We start from the raw sequence: 14,783 nt of genomic DNA on the forward strand, positions 1-14,783 counted from the left end.
AAATAGGAAGAATTCGGACTCCCCTCCCCTATTTCTTTGAGCCTAAGAAGCCCTCTGTGGTACCGTAGGCTTCCAAGTACAAGAGTTCCCTGAACCTGCCTCCGGTGGGAGCCCGCCTCCAGCGGCAGGATGGAGGGATCATAACCTCTCTAGAGCAGCTTCATGAAAAAATCAACGAGATGAGGAACGTGTTCAACTCGCTGGAGAACAAGGTAGACACCCATTTCTAATCCTGGGGGTGGGCTGTGGGCTGTTAAACAAGCAAGCTGGAGACAGAGCAGAGCAAATAAGTCCACGTCTTCAGAATATTTTTTTTTACTTACAAAGGAATGGCCAGTTGGTACCAGAAAACCAGTCTGTAGTAGCTAAAGGTTTTCAGAATCTCCCAAGCAACTTAAAAGTGACCTGTAGTCTCAGGTGTGTGATTGTACTCACTATGTATGGCATCCCCCGCCTGATCAGTGGTTGTGAAGCTGTTTATAAAGCAGTAGTGTTACTTCAGTGGCAGGTATCGAAGGAGCTCACAGTAACATATGGAAAGAAAATGGGCGCTCCTAGCTCAAAATGGTTTCAGAATTCCCAAAGTCCCTATATAACCTGGCTGTTAGTGAAATGTATTGATAGCTCTTAATATTTGGGAACTGGGGTTCTACAGGTGAAGAGAACCCTGCTGCTTCCTTTTGCCTCCTGGGCAAAATGCCACACATCCACCTAGGGGAGTAGTGAAAATGAAACCTATTTCTGTTGGAAAGTGGTTCCCTTTTTTTTTTCCAAGCAGGAAACATGAGTGAATGTGAGGTTTCCTTCCTTCAATTTTGAAACGTGCCTACGTTTTGCTTTGATATCACATGGCCATCGACTTCATTTTGCTCACAGAAGATGAATTTGTATAATGAAAATTACCAAATCAAATGTAGTTGATCTGGTGATTTAACCTAACATGACAACTGAATTAGGACATGTGCTGAAACCCATCACAGACATATCAAAATTAAAAATGACTGGAATGAAATACAGACTGCTCATGTTGTTTCCCAATCTTTCAGCTCCAAACACCTGAGATGTCATCTTCTTTTTCCTCGGAATGATCTCCTTGATTCCTCTTATTTCCCCCTCCTCCAAGCCTTCTGTGAAGCACAGAGACCCACAAGCCCTATATTTTGAAAATATGGTACAGAAGAGTAATTCATTTTATACTTTGAGATGTCACACAAGTTGGAACCATTTGGAAAGGGTTTTTTAGGCTCCTAAAAAGTTCTGTTTTAAAAAGTAATCTGGAGTAAGCATTTCTATACTTAGCAGAATGTAAGATCATAAAAATCATGTAAGTAATGTTATTATTACCTTATTGTTATTATCTGAACCTTTTATTTGTTGAAAATGCTTTTTTCATTGACTCAATAAATAAAACTGAACTTTAGAAGTGCTCCATTTTCTCCACATTTCTGTTTGCGCTTAGCTTTCTGATTTGCCATTTCACGGGGGAAAAGCATTAAAATTTCTTGAATACTTTTTACATACCAAGCATAAGCTGTGGTAGGTACCTTACCTACATTTATTCATTTAATTCTCAAGACAGTCCTGTGAAATATTATCCTGGCTGTATTATGGATGAGGAAATTGCTACAAAGAGGCTAACCAACTTGCCTGAGGTTTTAGTACTTGTAGGAGAGTTGCTAGGATTTATACCCTACCTGACTCCAAAATTGACACCCTTTTCATGGTTGGAAGGTGACAATAAAAATCCAAGTGTGCATTCCTACATGACCAGGCTTGACAGCTGAAGACGACTCTCGTCACTATCAGTGTGCTGAGTTTCTACCATTGTAGGTTTTCCTGCCCCTGGAAACACCATAATCCCCTTTTTCATTATATCATCCAAGAATATTAAAAAAAACTTCTTCCCTTTCAAAGAAATATTCAGATATGCTTAATTATTACTCTTTTTATCATTACATTTTTTTAAGGGAAAAAAATAACTGAATTTCTTCAACATCCTTTCTTGCATGGAATTCAAAGAGTTACTGATCAACACTGTCTTTCACATGCATAGCTTGCTTTTAAAGTAAATCTCTTTTTAATCAAAGGTGTTTGAATAAATAGTAAGTTGCAGGAACACTTGCAAACAATAAATTGGTTGCTTTTTTATCACTATCAAGCTTCAGTATGAGTGATATAAAGAAGACCCACTTTTCCCTAGACAAATGGGGCCAAGGTGCCTTAAGTTGTGTACACAACAGTCTTCTAGTAAATGAGTTTTGTACATGTTCAAGAGCCTGGTTTTGCAAACAAAAGAAACATCCAAGGGATCAGAGATACCATTCATAATAATTTATAGCAAATTGAATATACTCTTTGTGTATTATTTAGTTGCAGGCTCTAGCCTCTGAACTCAAAACTGGCTTCACAGAAGCAATGCAAGAACTGTCAAGAATTCAACATGGAGAATATGCTTTGGAAGAGAAGGTTAAGAGCTGCAGATGTTCCATGGAAGAGAAAGTTACTGAGATGAAGAATTCATTGAACTATTTTAAGGTAGGTCCTTCTTCTATTTCCCTCCTAGAGATTTCTGGTCATCTTAACAGAATTTAAAAAAAAAAAACAACAAAAAAAAAACTTGCCTTTTTGCCTAGCAACCAAATACAAGAATTTTCCTCTGGCCCATTCATTAACTTTCATGGGAAAATATCATATTTTACTTAGTTGGATCTCTATGTCAAAATTAGAAGCTACAATAGAAGTAAAGTTTTCATTTCTCATTCATCATTTACTATGTATTAAAAGTTTTCTGTGTACTAGATATTATGTTATATACTTTACCTTCATATACCAGATTAAATACATATCAATTCTTATTTTTTAGGAAGAGCTAAGCAATGCCATGTCAATGATCCAGGCCATCACTTCCAAACAAGAAGAAATGCAACAGAAAATTGAACAGCTTCAACAGGAGAAGCGAAGAGAATCTCGAAAAGTTAAAGCCAAGTGAGTGTCTGACCAAAAAACTGACCAAAGGCAAACGTATAAGCCACGGCTCATAGACAGGCACCAGAAACAGCTTTCCCTCTATTGGTGGACAGCTGGCCACTGGGCTCCATGGACCAGCATGTGAGAGAGGTTATGCAGCACAGAAATGAATGGTGGGACTTCTCTGGCAATCCAGTAGTTAAGACTCCGTGTTTACAATGCAGGGTGCAAAGGTTCAATTCCTGGTGGGGGAAACAGGAACAGTAGCAGAAAACACACTTAATGTAACTGGAAGGTAAATGAAAATGACATCAAGTGGCATGTAGAATTTAACTGTAAAAACGTAAAATAACAACTAGAAAGTTAAAGTGTTAGTCACTCAGTCGTGTCCAACTCTTTTTGACCCCGTGGACTGTAGCCCACCAGGCCCCTCTGTCCATAGAATTCTCCAGGCAAGAATACTGGAGTAGGTTGCTATGTCCTTCTCCAGGGGATCTTCCCGACCCAGGGATTGAATCTGGGTCTCCTGCATTGCAGGCAGACTCTTTACCAACTGAGCCACCAGGAAAATAACAACTAGAAAGATATATTTAAATTATGATTTTTGTGCTAAGATAGTGGGGTCACCAGTGATTTTGTTAGATTTCTGAAATTTCTCTAATACTATTCTTATTTTACTTTGACCATTGAAAATAAATTTTTGTTAAACAATATCCCAACCAGGCTGAATTAAGTAAAGCTTCACCACTAAGTAGACATAATCTTCATTGTTACATGTTTTAATATGATCAAATTTCAAATATAACTAATATTTGTGTGACCCTGGAGAATGGTTCAGTGTTTTCAATCGAGTACCTGCTCCTTCCTGCTACCTTTGTGTTGCTTTGTGAAGAGAATGTAAATTATCCCAAGAAATTGTTCCTGCTGTAAACTCTGTAACAGGGAAGCTAGCAACAGAAAAATAAAAATGCAGATATTATAATTAGAAGGTGAATTGTAGGTATTTGGTGATGAGTTGCGTTGACTCATATGAATTGCTAGTATTCAACTGTGTTTAATTTACAAAAACTGCAATTTTGTATGGTTCAGAAATTTTCTTGACCTGTTCTGAACTGACTCTTTTCTTACCCCATCACTTAGTAAGAGCCTTTTTTCTTTTCTTGTGTTAGGAAAACTCAGAAAGAAGAACATGGATCACAGGCTGGACCTGCTCAAGCACAAGGAAGTCCCTTCCGTTCCATCAACATCCCTGAGCCTGTTCTTCCAAGTGAAGATTTTACAAACCTTTTGCCTTCTCAGGCCTATGAAAAAGGTACAGTTCACACATCATATTGAATTAGCCAGGTAGTTCTCCCTTGGTTCCTAGGACTTCAGTAACATTGAGAATAGGCTTACAGCCTCCATCTTTATTAGATGAAAATGGTGTTATTGCTCAGGATTTTTGCTTTTGTAACTGGAATGTAGAAGAATTCAGAGGATCTAAGAGATGGAGAGAGTCTGCCCAAATTTAAAAGATTTACTTTTGAGGGAAAATACTAATCTGGGTATTCTAAGTTTCAAACGGGTTGGAAATAAGTTATTATACAATAATACTATATGAGCTGCCGTAGAAAAAAAATGTTTAATTATTCACTGTAATAAATTGTTTTATTTTCTACATTACTTCTCAATCCTTACCTCTCTGCACAGATGGAAAATTGTGTTCTTTTTTTTTCCAGCAAAAGTTTCACAGATATGAGAAAGTTATATCTGCTCTAACAGGCAGGCATTGATGTCAGTGATAACCTAATTCTGTACTCTCCTTTCTCTGGAAAACGGATCTGGTGGTGTTTGTGGGCTGAAACAGCCACAGCCACATCACTGAAAATAATCAGAAAATATCTGTATGTAGCAGTCCTGAAGAAAATGGCTTTCCAATAGACGTTGCTAAGCATGTTTGCTACATCTTTGTATCCTCAACAATATAAGCAAGCACCTTATATGCAGGAGCATGAATGGAGATACTAACATTGTTTGGATAAATTTTCCTGTTTTTTAGGTCTCATGTTGAAAATTTCCAAAAGAGGCTCAATAAATTCTAGACCAACTGTAATCTCCTCAAGAGCAGGACTGGTGGTTTTCCACCCTTATGGCTTAAGAAACAATGTAACTCATATATTCAAAGATAATAAATCTGCTTTGGATAATTTAAAAATCTTAATCAAGTGGCTTTTAAGTGGTATTAACTTCAAAGTACAGATTTGCTTTTTTATTTTTTATCCATTTGAGTAGTTATTTTAGAGACTCAATAGGTACAGCCTAGGAAAACTCACTTGCTCCATCTAGGGAATGGGTTCATCACAGGTGGCTCTGTGTTTTTTGCTCCATGGCATAAACAACACAGCATAAAATGAAGATGTTGTTAGGGAAGAATGTAGAATGGGCTTGGAAGGTAGAAGTCAGATCAGAGTTAAGTCTGGGACAGCCGACCATATGCACAAGATAAAAAATTAAAAGTTATATTTGCAAAGTGCCCAGATGCATGGCAAATTCTCCTTCTTTCGTTATTATTTAGGCATGGCTTATATAATATAGTTTATTCTACCTAGTTGCTATACAAATTTGGGGATAATATGCCATAGTAAGACATTCTGGATATGATTGGTGATAGTTTATGTTAAAACTTGAGGTCAAAGGACCAAACTTTCAGAAGGGGTTGGCTTCAGTTCAGTTCAGTTCAGTTCAGTCGCTCAGTCGTGTCCAACTCTTTGTGACCCCATGAACTGCAGCACGCCACGCCTCCCTGTCCATCACCAACTCCCGGAGTTCACTCAAACTCACTTCCATCGAGTCAGTGATGCCATCCCGCCATCTCAGCCTCTGTTGTCCCCTTCTTCTCCTGCCCCCAATTCCTCCCAGCATCAGAGTCTTTTCCAATGAGTCAACTCTTCGCATGAGGTGGCCAAAGTACTGGAGTTTCAGCTTTAGCATCACTCCTTCCAAAGAACACCCAGGACTGATCTCCTTTAGAATGGACTGGTTGGATCTCCTTGCAGTCCAAGGGACTCTCAAGAGTCTTCTCCAACACCACAGTTCAAAAGCATCAATTCTTTGGTGCTCAGCTTTCTTCACAGTCCAACTCTCTGCTGCTGCTGCTGCTAAGTCACTTCATTCGTGTCCGACTCTGTGCGACCCCATAGATGGCAGCCCACCAGGCTTCCCTGTCCCTGGGATTCTCCAGGCAAGAACACTGGAGCAGGTTGCCATTTCCTTCTCCAATGCATGAAAGTGAAAAGTGAAAGTGAAAAGTCGTGTCCGACTCTTCGAGTCCCCATGGACTGCAGCCTACCAGGCTCCTCCGTCCATTGTGATTTATAAAATGGTGCCATTGTTATCCATTGACCCCAAACTCAGTATCTTAAAATAGCAATATTCATTATATCACAGTTTCTCTGAGTTGGGAATCTTTGCACAGCTTAGCTGAGTGCCTCTGGCTCAAGGTCTCTCATGAGGTTGCAGTCAAGGTGTTGGCCACCCGCTACCCTTCCTTCTATCCATCCATTCATCTACACTTTCATCCATCCATTCACCTCAAGCATTGATTTAGGTGGTGGGATGTCATAATGAACAAGAATTTCTAACCTTCAAGGAGCTGTTGTTCTGAAGGAAGCAGACAATGAACAAGACAAAATATGTAGTATGTTAGATAGTAATCAGAAGACAAATAAGGAAACACGGGTATAATTTTAGAGAGGGTACCAGGTAAAGACCTGAAGGAAGTGAGAAAGAAGGTTTATGGATATCAGAGTGGAGAAAGGGACCAGCCCCAAGGTACCAGGAGGAACATCACTGATGTGCTCAAGAAATTGCATAAGACCAGTGGGGCTAAAAGCAGAATAAACAGGGAAACAATAGGAGATGGGTTTTTTAAGAAAAAGAGAAAAAACAGCAGGCAGGGGAGGGAGGCAGATATTTTAGGGCCTTAAGATAATTCTAAGATCTTTGGTCTTTGCACAGAAATGGGGAGCTGTTGGAGGGCTAAGAAGAGGCTTGACAGGGTCTGACTTACATTTTAAAATCATCCTTCTGGCTCTGTTTAGCATTAACATCCTTACCATCATAGTTACGTAATCATTTAGCTCTTGCTGTGTGCAGTTTAGAAATGTTATCTTATTTAATTCTTATGGCTATCTATGAGTTAAGTTGGAGACGGCAATGGCACCCCACTCCAGTACTCTTGCCTGGAAAATCCCGTGGATGGAGGAGCCTGGTAGGCTGCAGTCCATGGGGTTGCTAAGAGTCGGACATGACTGAGAGACTTCACTTTCACTTTTCACTTTCATGCATTGGAGAAGGAAATGGCAACCCACTCCAGTGTTTTTGCCTGGAGAATTCCAGGGACAGGGGAGCCTGGTGGGCTGCCATCTATGGAGTCGCACAGAGTCGGACACGACTGAAGCGACTTAGCAGCAGCATGAGTTAAGTATTAGTTATATCTTTGTAGAAATGAGAGACTAGTACTTGCCACACTCTATTGTAATTTTTTTTTTTACTGCTCTGGCTTCCCCAGTAGAAGGTAAGCCCTGTGAGACTATCCCAGTTCTTAGTAGAAGGTGCCAGTCTATGTTAGTGGGATGAATATCGATTGAAAGCTTTCCTTCGTCTGCAGCACAAGAGACCAGATCCATGCACGTAGGAGACAGCAATGTGAAGGGAATGATGGGTCCTGGTAAGTGGCTCTTCTTCAAGTTCTCTTTTCTTCTAACAGCCTCACCCTTTCCCTTCTTCTACCTTTCCTGCTTCTACGCCCTCAGTCCCAAACCAGGCATGAAAGAAGTCAGGCAAGATAAAGCACTATGTTTTTAGTAAGATTCCAAGATGTATGCTGGAGTAGGTCAGCAACTCAGAGGGAAGGGGAAGGGAAGTTGAAGACAAAACTGGTCTTCTTAGTTCCTTCAGGCTTGTTTCAGTTACCACTGAACTAGAACTTGCTGAGAACTCACAAGTTCAGGTGGAATGACATTTACATTTTCTGTGGACCACACATCTTATAGTTTATGTAATTTAAAAGTTATCTAGGAGATAATTCACCAGAATTTTATAAATTATTTCATCTCCCCTCCCTCCCTTCCTCCTTCCTTTTGGAAATACACCATCAGGGCCAAGGAGGACAAATTCCAAAACACAACACTGTCTTTGGTACCCTTCTTCCTGCTCTTTCTGTGTTTTCTCCTCAGGTGTGCTCACCTGAAAGGAAGAAATATGAAGAATCAATACATATGACTATAAATTAGTTTTGTTATTATATTTTATAAAATAAATAATTTATAAATTAACTAATTTATATTTTATTTTATAAAATTTATTTTTTTTAAGTCATTCAGTACAGTCTGTGTGCCAAGAATTAAGTATATAGACCAGAAACAGAGAAAGGTGATCCTTTGTAACTGTGGAGACTTTTAATTCTTAATTGATATGTTTAACCCTCAAAGGATAGTTGTACCCAAGCAAAGGCATAATATTTTTGAGTTAGTAACAAATATAATTTAAAAAAAGTCAGAACTTGATGGCAGATGTTATTTTTCAGGAATGACCCCAACAACTCCAGAAGCAGAAGAAAACCTTAAACCTTGCCTCTCAGCTGATATCCAACCCAAGAGTCATCTACCACCTGGTGTGTGGAGGCAGCCTAAGGAAGCTAAAGACTGGGGTGAAGAATACGTCACAAAAGACCACCCAGATAAACTCAAGGAAGTGAGCCAGGGCAGACATAGCTCCTTGGAAAACGTTTTATGTGAAACTTCTTTAGCTGGTAAGTCCAAAGGGGCAATGTAGGCTGAAAATGTAAAAAACAAGAAACCTAAGGGCTGGAATCCTTGCAATTTAGATGCAGTAGACCTATGAGACAATTGAGCTTCTGGTTTCCTTTTGAGATGAACAAACTGAAGTCTTTAGTGGTAAAGGGACTCACCTGAGGTCACACGGCCAACTGGGACTACCACCTTGATTCTGGGTATCCATGACACTTAGTATTGTACCGCTCTGGGAGAAAAGGCATAAGGTTAGTGGAGAAGAAGGCAGAATTTTGTAATGGATTTATTCAGTGATATGGAATGTTCAACATATGAATCTTGTATCAGGGGTTCACCACCAAAATGTCAAATACTGCAATGAGGTCTGTTTTTCCCTTCCTCCTTTTTTCCCTCTTTATTTTCTTTCTTCAAAAGATAAATCATCACAGAGCACTTAGCACATGTCTGACAATGGCAATTCCAACTGTTGTTTTTAATTAATTTTAATTGGAGGCTAATTACTTTACAATATTGTAGTGGTTTTTGCCATACACTGACATGAGTCAGCCATGGGTGTACATATGTCCCCCATCCTGAAGCCTGCTCCCACCTCCCTCTCCATCCCATCCCTCAGGGTCATCCCAGTGCACCAGCCCTGAGTGTCCTGTCTCATGCATTGAACCTGGACTGGCAATCTATTTCACATATGGTAATATACACGTTTCAATGCTATTCTCTCAAATCATCCCACCCTCACATCCTCCCACAGAGTCCAAAAGTCTGTTCTTTACATCTTTGTCTCTTTTGCTGTCTCACATATAGGGTCATCATTACCATCTTTCTAAATTCCATATATATGCTTTAATATACTGTATTAGTGTTTTTCTTTCTGACTTACTTCACTCTATAATAGGCTCCAGTTTCATCCACCTCATTAGAACTGATCCAAATGTGTTCTTTTTAATAGCTAAGTAATATTCCATTGTGTATATGTACCACAGCTTTCTTATCCATTCGTCTGCCAAAGGACATCTAGGCTATTGTAAACAGTGCTGCAATGAACATTGGGGTACATGTGTCTCTTTCAATTCTGGTTTCCTCAGTGTGTATGCCCAGGTGTGGGATTGCTGGCAGTTCTATTTCCAGTTTTTTAAGGAATCTCCACACTGTTCTCCATAGTGGCTGTATTAGTTTGCATTCTAACCAACAGTGTAAGAGGGTTCCCTTTCTCCATACCCTCTCCAGCATTTATTGTTTGTAGACTTTTTGATAGCAGCCATTCTGACCAGCATGAGATGTTATCTCATTGTGTTTTTGATTTGTATTTCTCTGATAATGATTGATGTTGAGCATCTTTTCATGTGTTTGTTAGCCATCTGTATGTCTTCTTTGGAGAAATGTCTGTTTAGTTCTTTGGCCCATTTTTTTGATTGGGTCATTTATTTTTCTGGAATTCAGCTGCATAAGCTGCTTGTATATTTTTTGAGATTAATTATTTGTCAGTTGCTTTGTTTGCTATTATTTTCTCCCATTCTGAAGGCTGTCTTTTCACCTTGTTTATAGTTTCCTTCATTGAGCAAAAGCTTTTAAGTTTAATTAGCTCCCATTTGTTTATTTTTGCTTTTATCTCCATTACTCTGGGAGGTGGGTCATAGAGGATCCTGCTATGATTTACATCAGAGAGTGTTTTGCCTATGTTTTCCTCTAGGAGTTTTATAGTTTCTGGTCTTACATTTAGATCTTTAATCCATTTTGAGTTTATTTTTGTGTATGGTACTAGAACGTGTTCTAGTTTCATTCTTTTACAGGTGACCAGTTTTCCCAGCACCATTTGTTAAAGAGATTGTTTTTTCTCCATTGTCTATTCTTGCCTCCTTTGTCAAAGGTGTCCATAGGTGTGTGGATTTATCTCTGGGCTTTATATTTTGTCCCATTGATCTATATTTCTGTCTTTGTGCCAGTACCATACTGTCTTGATGACTGTAGCTTTGTAGTACAGTCTGAAATCAGGCAGGTTGATTCCTCCAGTTCCATTCTTCTTTCTTAAGATTGCTTTGGCTATTTGAGGATTTTTGTATCTCCATACAAATTGTAAAATTATTTGTTCTAGTTCTGTGAAAAATACCATTGGTAGCTTGACAGGGATTGCATTGAATCTGTATATTGCTTTGGGTAGTATACTCATTTTCACTATATTGATTCTTCCAATCCATGAACATGGTATATTTCTCCATCTATTTGTGTTATCTTTGATTTCTTTCATCAGTGTTTGATAGTTTTCTATATATAGGTCTTTTGTTTATTTAGGTTCCCTCCAACCCTTTTATAGGAGGTAATTTTTAATTTTTTATTATCAAATACATGAAAACTGAATAACACTAAAAGTTTTATTGTGAAAATCAGTAGCACTTTAAATTCTTTTGACATATTTTTTTCTGGTGCTTGTTTCCATGTTTTAAAAAGAGTTTATGCTGCTATTTTTTTCTATTGGTACATTGCATGCATGCTAAGTTGCTTTAGTCATGTCCAACTCTTTGTGAACCTATGAACTGTAGCCCGCCAGGTTCCTCTGTCCATGGGATTCTCCAGGCAAGAATACTGGAGTGAGTTTCTGTGCCTCCTCCAGGGGATCTTTCCAACCCAGAGATTGAATCTGCATTTCTTATGTCTCCTGCATTGGCAGGTGGGTTATTTCCCGCTAGCACCACCTGGGGATACACAGACCTGTATAATATGAGAAATATATTGGGTTGGCCAAGAAGTTCTTTTGGGTTTTTCCATAAAATCTTACAGAAAAACCCAAAAGAACTTCTTGGCCAATCCAACATTAATATTTCTAATAATAGAAATATTATCTCATAAAGTTCTTTCATACACCTTTTCAGGCAATACCCACCCACAGAACCACTACTCTGACTTCTGTCACCATAAATTAGTTGTGTCTGTTCTTGACTCCATAAAAATGGAATATTACAATATGCAGTTTTTTCATGTCTGGCCTCTTTCTCTCAACATAGCATTGCATGTAATTCATTCAGTAATTTATTCCTTTTTATTAATCATATTGAATGAATTTACCATAATTTGTCCATTCTCTTGTTGCTAGACATTGGATTGTTCCAATTTAGGGCTACTATGAATAAAACTGCTATGAACATTCTTGCACAAGTCTTTTTTTTTTTAATGTATGCCCTCATTTCTCTTGAGTGTACACCTAGGAGTGGAATCTTTGGATTATAGGATAGGATTATGTTTAACTTTAAAACACCAGCAGTTTACCAGTTGGAACATTTTATACTCTTACCAGCAATGTATGAAACTTTGCAGTTTTTTTACATTCTTCTCAGTATTTAGTATGATCAGCCTTTTAAATTTGAACCATTCTGTGGGTGTGTCCTGTGTCATATTGCAGTTTTAATTTGCACTTCCCTGAAGACTAATGATGTTGAGCATCTTTTCATATGCTTGTTGACTATTTGTATAATTTCTTTTATGACGTACCTATTTAAGTCCTTTGTCCAGTGTTTAAATTGGGTTATCTTTTTATTCTCTATTAGTAGGGTTTTTAAATATATTTTGAATATGAGTTCCCTGTAAGATATATGTGTTGAGAATATTTTATTCTATTCTCTGCCCTGCCTTTTCACTTTCTTGGTAGTCTTTTGATAATAGATATTTTTAATTTTAATGAAGTTCAATTTATCAAGTTTAAATGTTTAAAATAGTTTGTGACTTATGTGCCCTTGCAAAATATTTTTGCCAGTTCTAAGGTTATCAAGGTATTATACTATGTTTTCTTATAAAAATCTTTATAGTTTTAGCATTCACATTTAGGTCTATGACTCATATTGAATAAATTTTGCTGTGTGGTATGAATCCAGATTCATTTTTTTCCCATATGGGTATCCAGTTGCTTCAGCTCCATTTATTGAAAATGCCTTCATATTCTCACTAAAATGAATAGGAAAAGCCAAGTCATCACATATATGTGGGTCTAACTCTAGACTCTAAGGCTTCCCAGGTGGTTCAGTGGTAAAGCATCTGCCTGCCAATGCAGCAGATGCTGGAGACATGGGTTTGCTCCCTGGGTCTGAAAGATCCCTTGGAGAGGATAGTGGCAATCCAGTCCAGTATTCTTGCCTGGGAAATCCCATGGACAGAGGAGCCTGGTGTGCTACAGTCTATGGGGTTGCAAAAGAGCTGGCCACGACTTAGGGACTAAAAAACAAATTCTACTCTATATTCTTTTATTCTGATTAGGAGAGAATTGACATCTTGACAGTACTGATATTCCAGTTGAAGAACATGGTATATGACTCTTTTTACATGGGGGGTCTTCTTTAATTTTTCTTAGCAATGTAACAAAGTCTATCACTGACATTTTTTTAAAACAGCATTTGCCTTAGAGACCTCTGTTATCCTACTGTATTCTGACTCACTGCACTGCTGCCCTCCTGGGACTTCCTGTGAATTCCCTTAAAATTCCTCCTATGTTAGATTTCTATTCAGGGTTTTGTGGAGGTATTTTTTTTTTTTGCATATCCTTCTCAGTTTCTTGGTTTACTACTTGTTTTGATGGAACACATAGCCTGGTAGGTTCCACATAATTCATTGGCTATTTAGATGAATACAAAGTCATTTTCCATTATCATTTTGAAGCAATTGTTCCACTGTCTTCTAAATTCTAATGTTGCCAGTGAAAAATCCAATATCATCTAATCCCCAGTCCTTTGTATGTTACCTGATTTTTCTCTCTGGTAACTTTTAGGATCTTCTCTTTACCTTTGGTGTGCTAAATTTTCACAGTGATTTGGTATATTTTACAGTGATGTGAGAGTTTTTTTTTCATTAATTATACTGAATGCAAATGGGCCCTTTCCTCTGGAAATACATGTCCTGGTATTTTTTGTATTATTAATTTGATAATATCTTCTCATTCATTTTCTTTCTTTTCTCTGAAACTTCTACTAGTTTGATATTGGATCTCCTGGACTGATTTTCTCTATTACTGCCTTTTTTGGTGGGGAGGGAAATGGAGGCAGGTGTACAGATTTCCTTGACTTTGTCTTCTCCTCTTTTAAAAAAGCCAAAAAGTTTCTTTTTTCCTGGATTGTTTTTAAAATATAGGATCCTGTAATTATTAAGTGGGCAGAACATTTTTGGTAACTCTTTGAGGATATTAATTATAAGATTTTTTTTAAAGGTTTCTTTTTTTTTCCTGCATTGTCTCTATTTATGGTTCCTCCTTTTAAAAATGTGTGTATACTTTTTTCTTCTCTTTCTTTTATGATGTAAGATTGATTCAAGTATCTGAGGGTTCTTAGCTAATTATTCATATCCAGGAAAAAGGCCCTAAATAAAAAGAAACCTAAAAATCCTGTGTTGGTCAAGCTGATCAATAAGTGGGCTTCCTATCTGCTAATCAGGTGGCAAATTACCATTTTGATTGGTTACCTCTGTATGTCAGTGATTGTAGACCTTTTTCACTTGGGCAGCTCATTCCTCCAGTGGAAGATCCTCTGGTCTCCAGTCTGGACAGTATAAGTCTGGCTGCTGGCACTCTGGGACCTGCAGGCAAAGAGGCTGAGAGGAGTCTCACTCTTTTGTATGTGAGCCTTCTTTGAGTCCCTTTGTTTTCATTTTAGCATTTCAGCTCTGCTCTCTGCTGTGTCTGATGTTGTTAGTTCAGATACCAGAGACCCAGGCTTCTCTAGCTTTTCTCGTTTCTCCTGGGGTGGAACTGAGGAAGTCATCCAGCATGGGTATGAGGAACTGAAGGTTCAGCTTCACTGAATGTAGACTGTTTCTCCTGTTTATAACACTGCCTCTTACTTGTACTCTCTGTGATGTCTTGGTGTCTCCAATCCTTGAGCCTTTCTGCTTCTCAGCTGGTTTCCCATCCACAGATGAAAACGCTGAAGTAAATGGTTTGGTGCCCTTTGCTCTGCTGAATTAATGACCATGCCTCCACTCTGTTTTCCATCTTCCAGAAACTTGCTGGTGTCTCTATTGCTTTCAATACCTTTTTATTGCTTTCTATCATTT

At 38.3% G+C, this 14,783-nt stretch overlaps 1 protein-coding gene across 2 annotated transcripts in view; it reads left to right on the top strand.

Moving 5' to 3' along the window:
* The first annotated feature begins 2,375 nt into the window (after window positions 1–2,375).
* The window catches only part of ARHGEF33 (Rho guanine nucleotide exchange factor 33), a 42,309-nt gene continuing 29,901 nt past the window's right edge, over window positions 2,376–14,783 (top strand). For both annotated transcript variants that reach the window (XM_070798531.1, XM_070798533.1), the window contains exons 1-5: window positions 2,376–2,535; window positions 2,864–2,985; window positions 4,137–4,279; window positions 7,616–7,675; window positions 8,534–8,758. In XM_070798531.1, the coding sequence (XP_070654632.1) occupies window positions 2,416–2,535; window positions 2,864–2,985; window positions 4,137–4,279; window positions 7,616–7,675; window positions 8,534–8,758 (670 nt within the window). In that variant the 5' untranslated portion in view covers window positions 2,376–2,415. The remainder of the gene's footprint in view (window positions 2,536–2,863; window positions 2,986–4,136; window positions 4,280–7,615; window positions 7,676–8,533; window positions 8,759–14,783) is intronic.

The sequence above is a fragment of the Bos indicus genome, chromosome 11 (assembly GCF_029378745.1).
Source record: "Bos indicus isolate NIAB-ARS_2022 breed Sahiwal x Tharparkar chromosome 11, NIAB-ARS_B.indTharparkar_mat_pri_1.0, whole genome shotgun sequence".
Lineage (NCBI taxonomy): Eukaryota > Metazoa > Chordata > Mammalia > Artiodactyla > Bovidae > Bos > Bos indicus.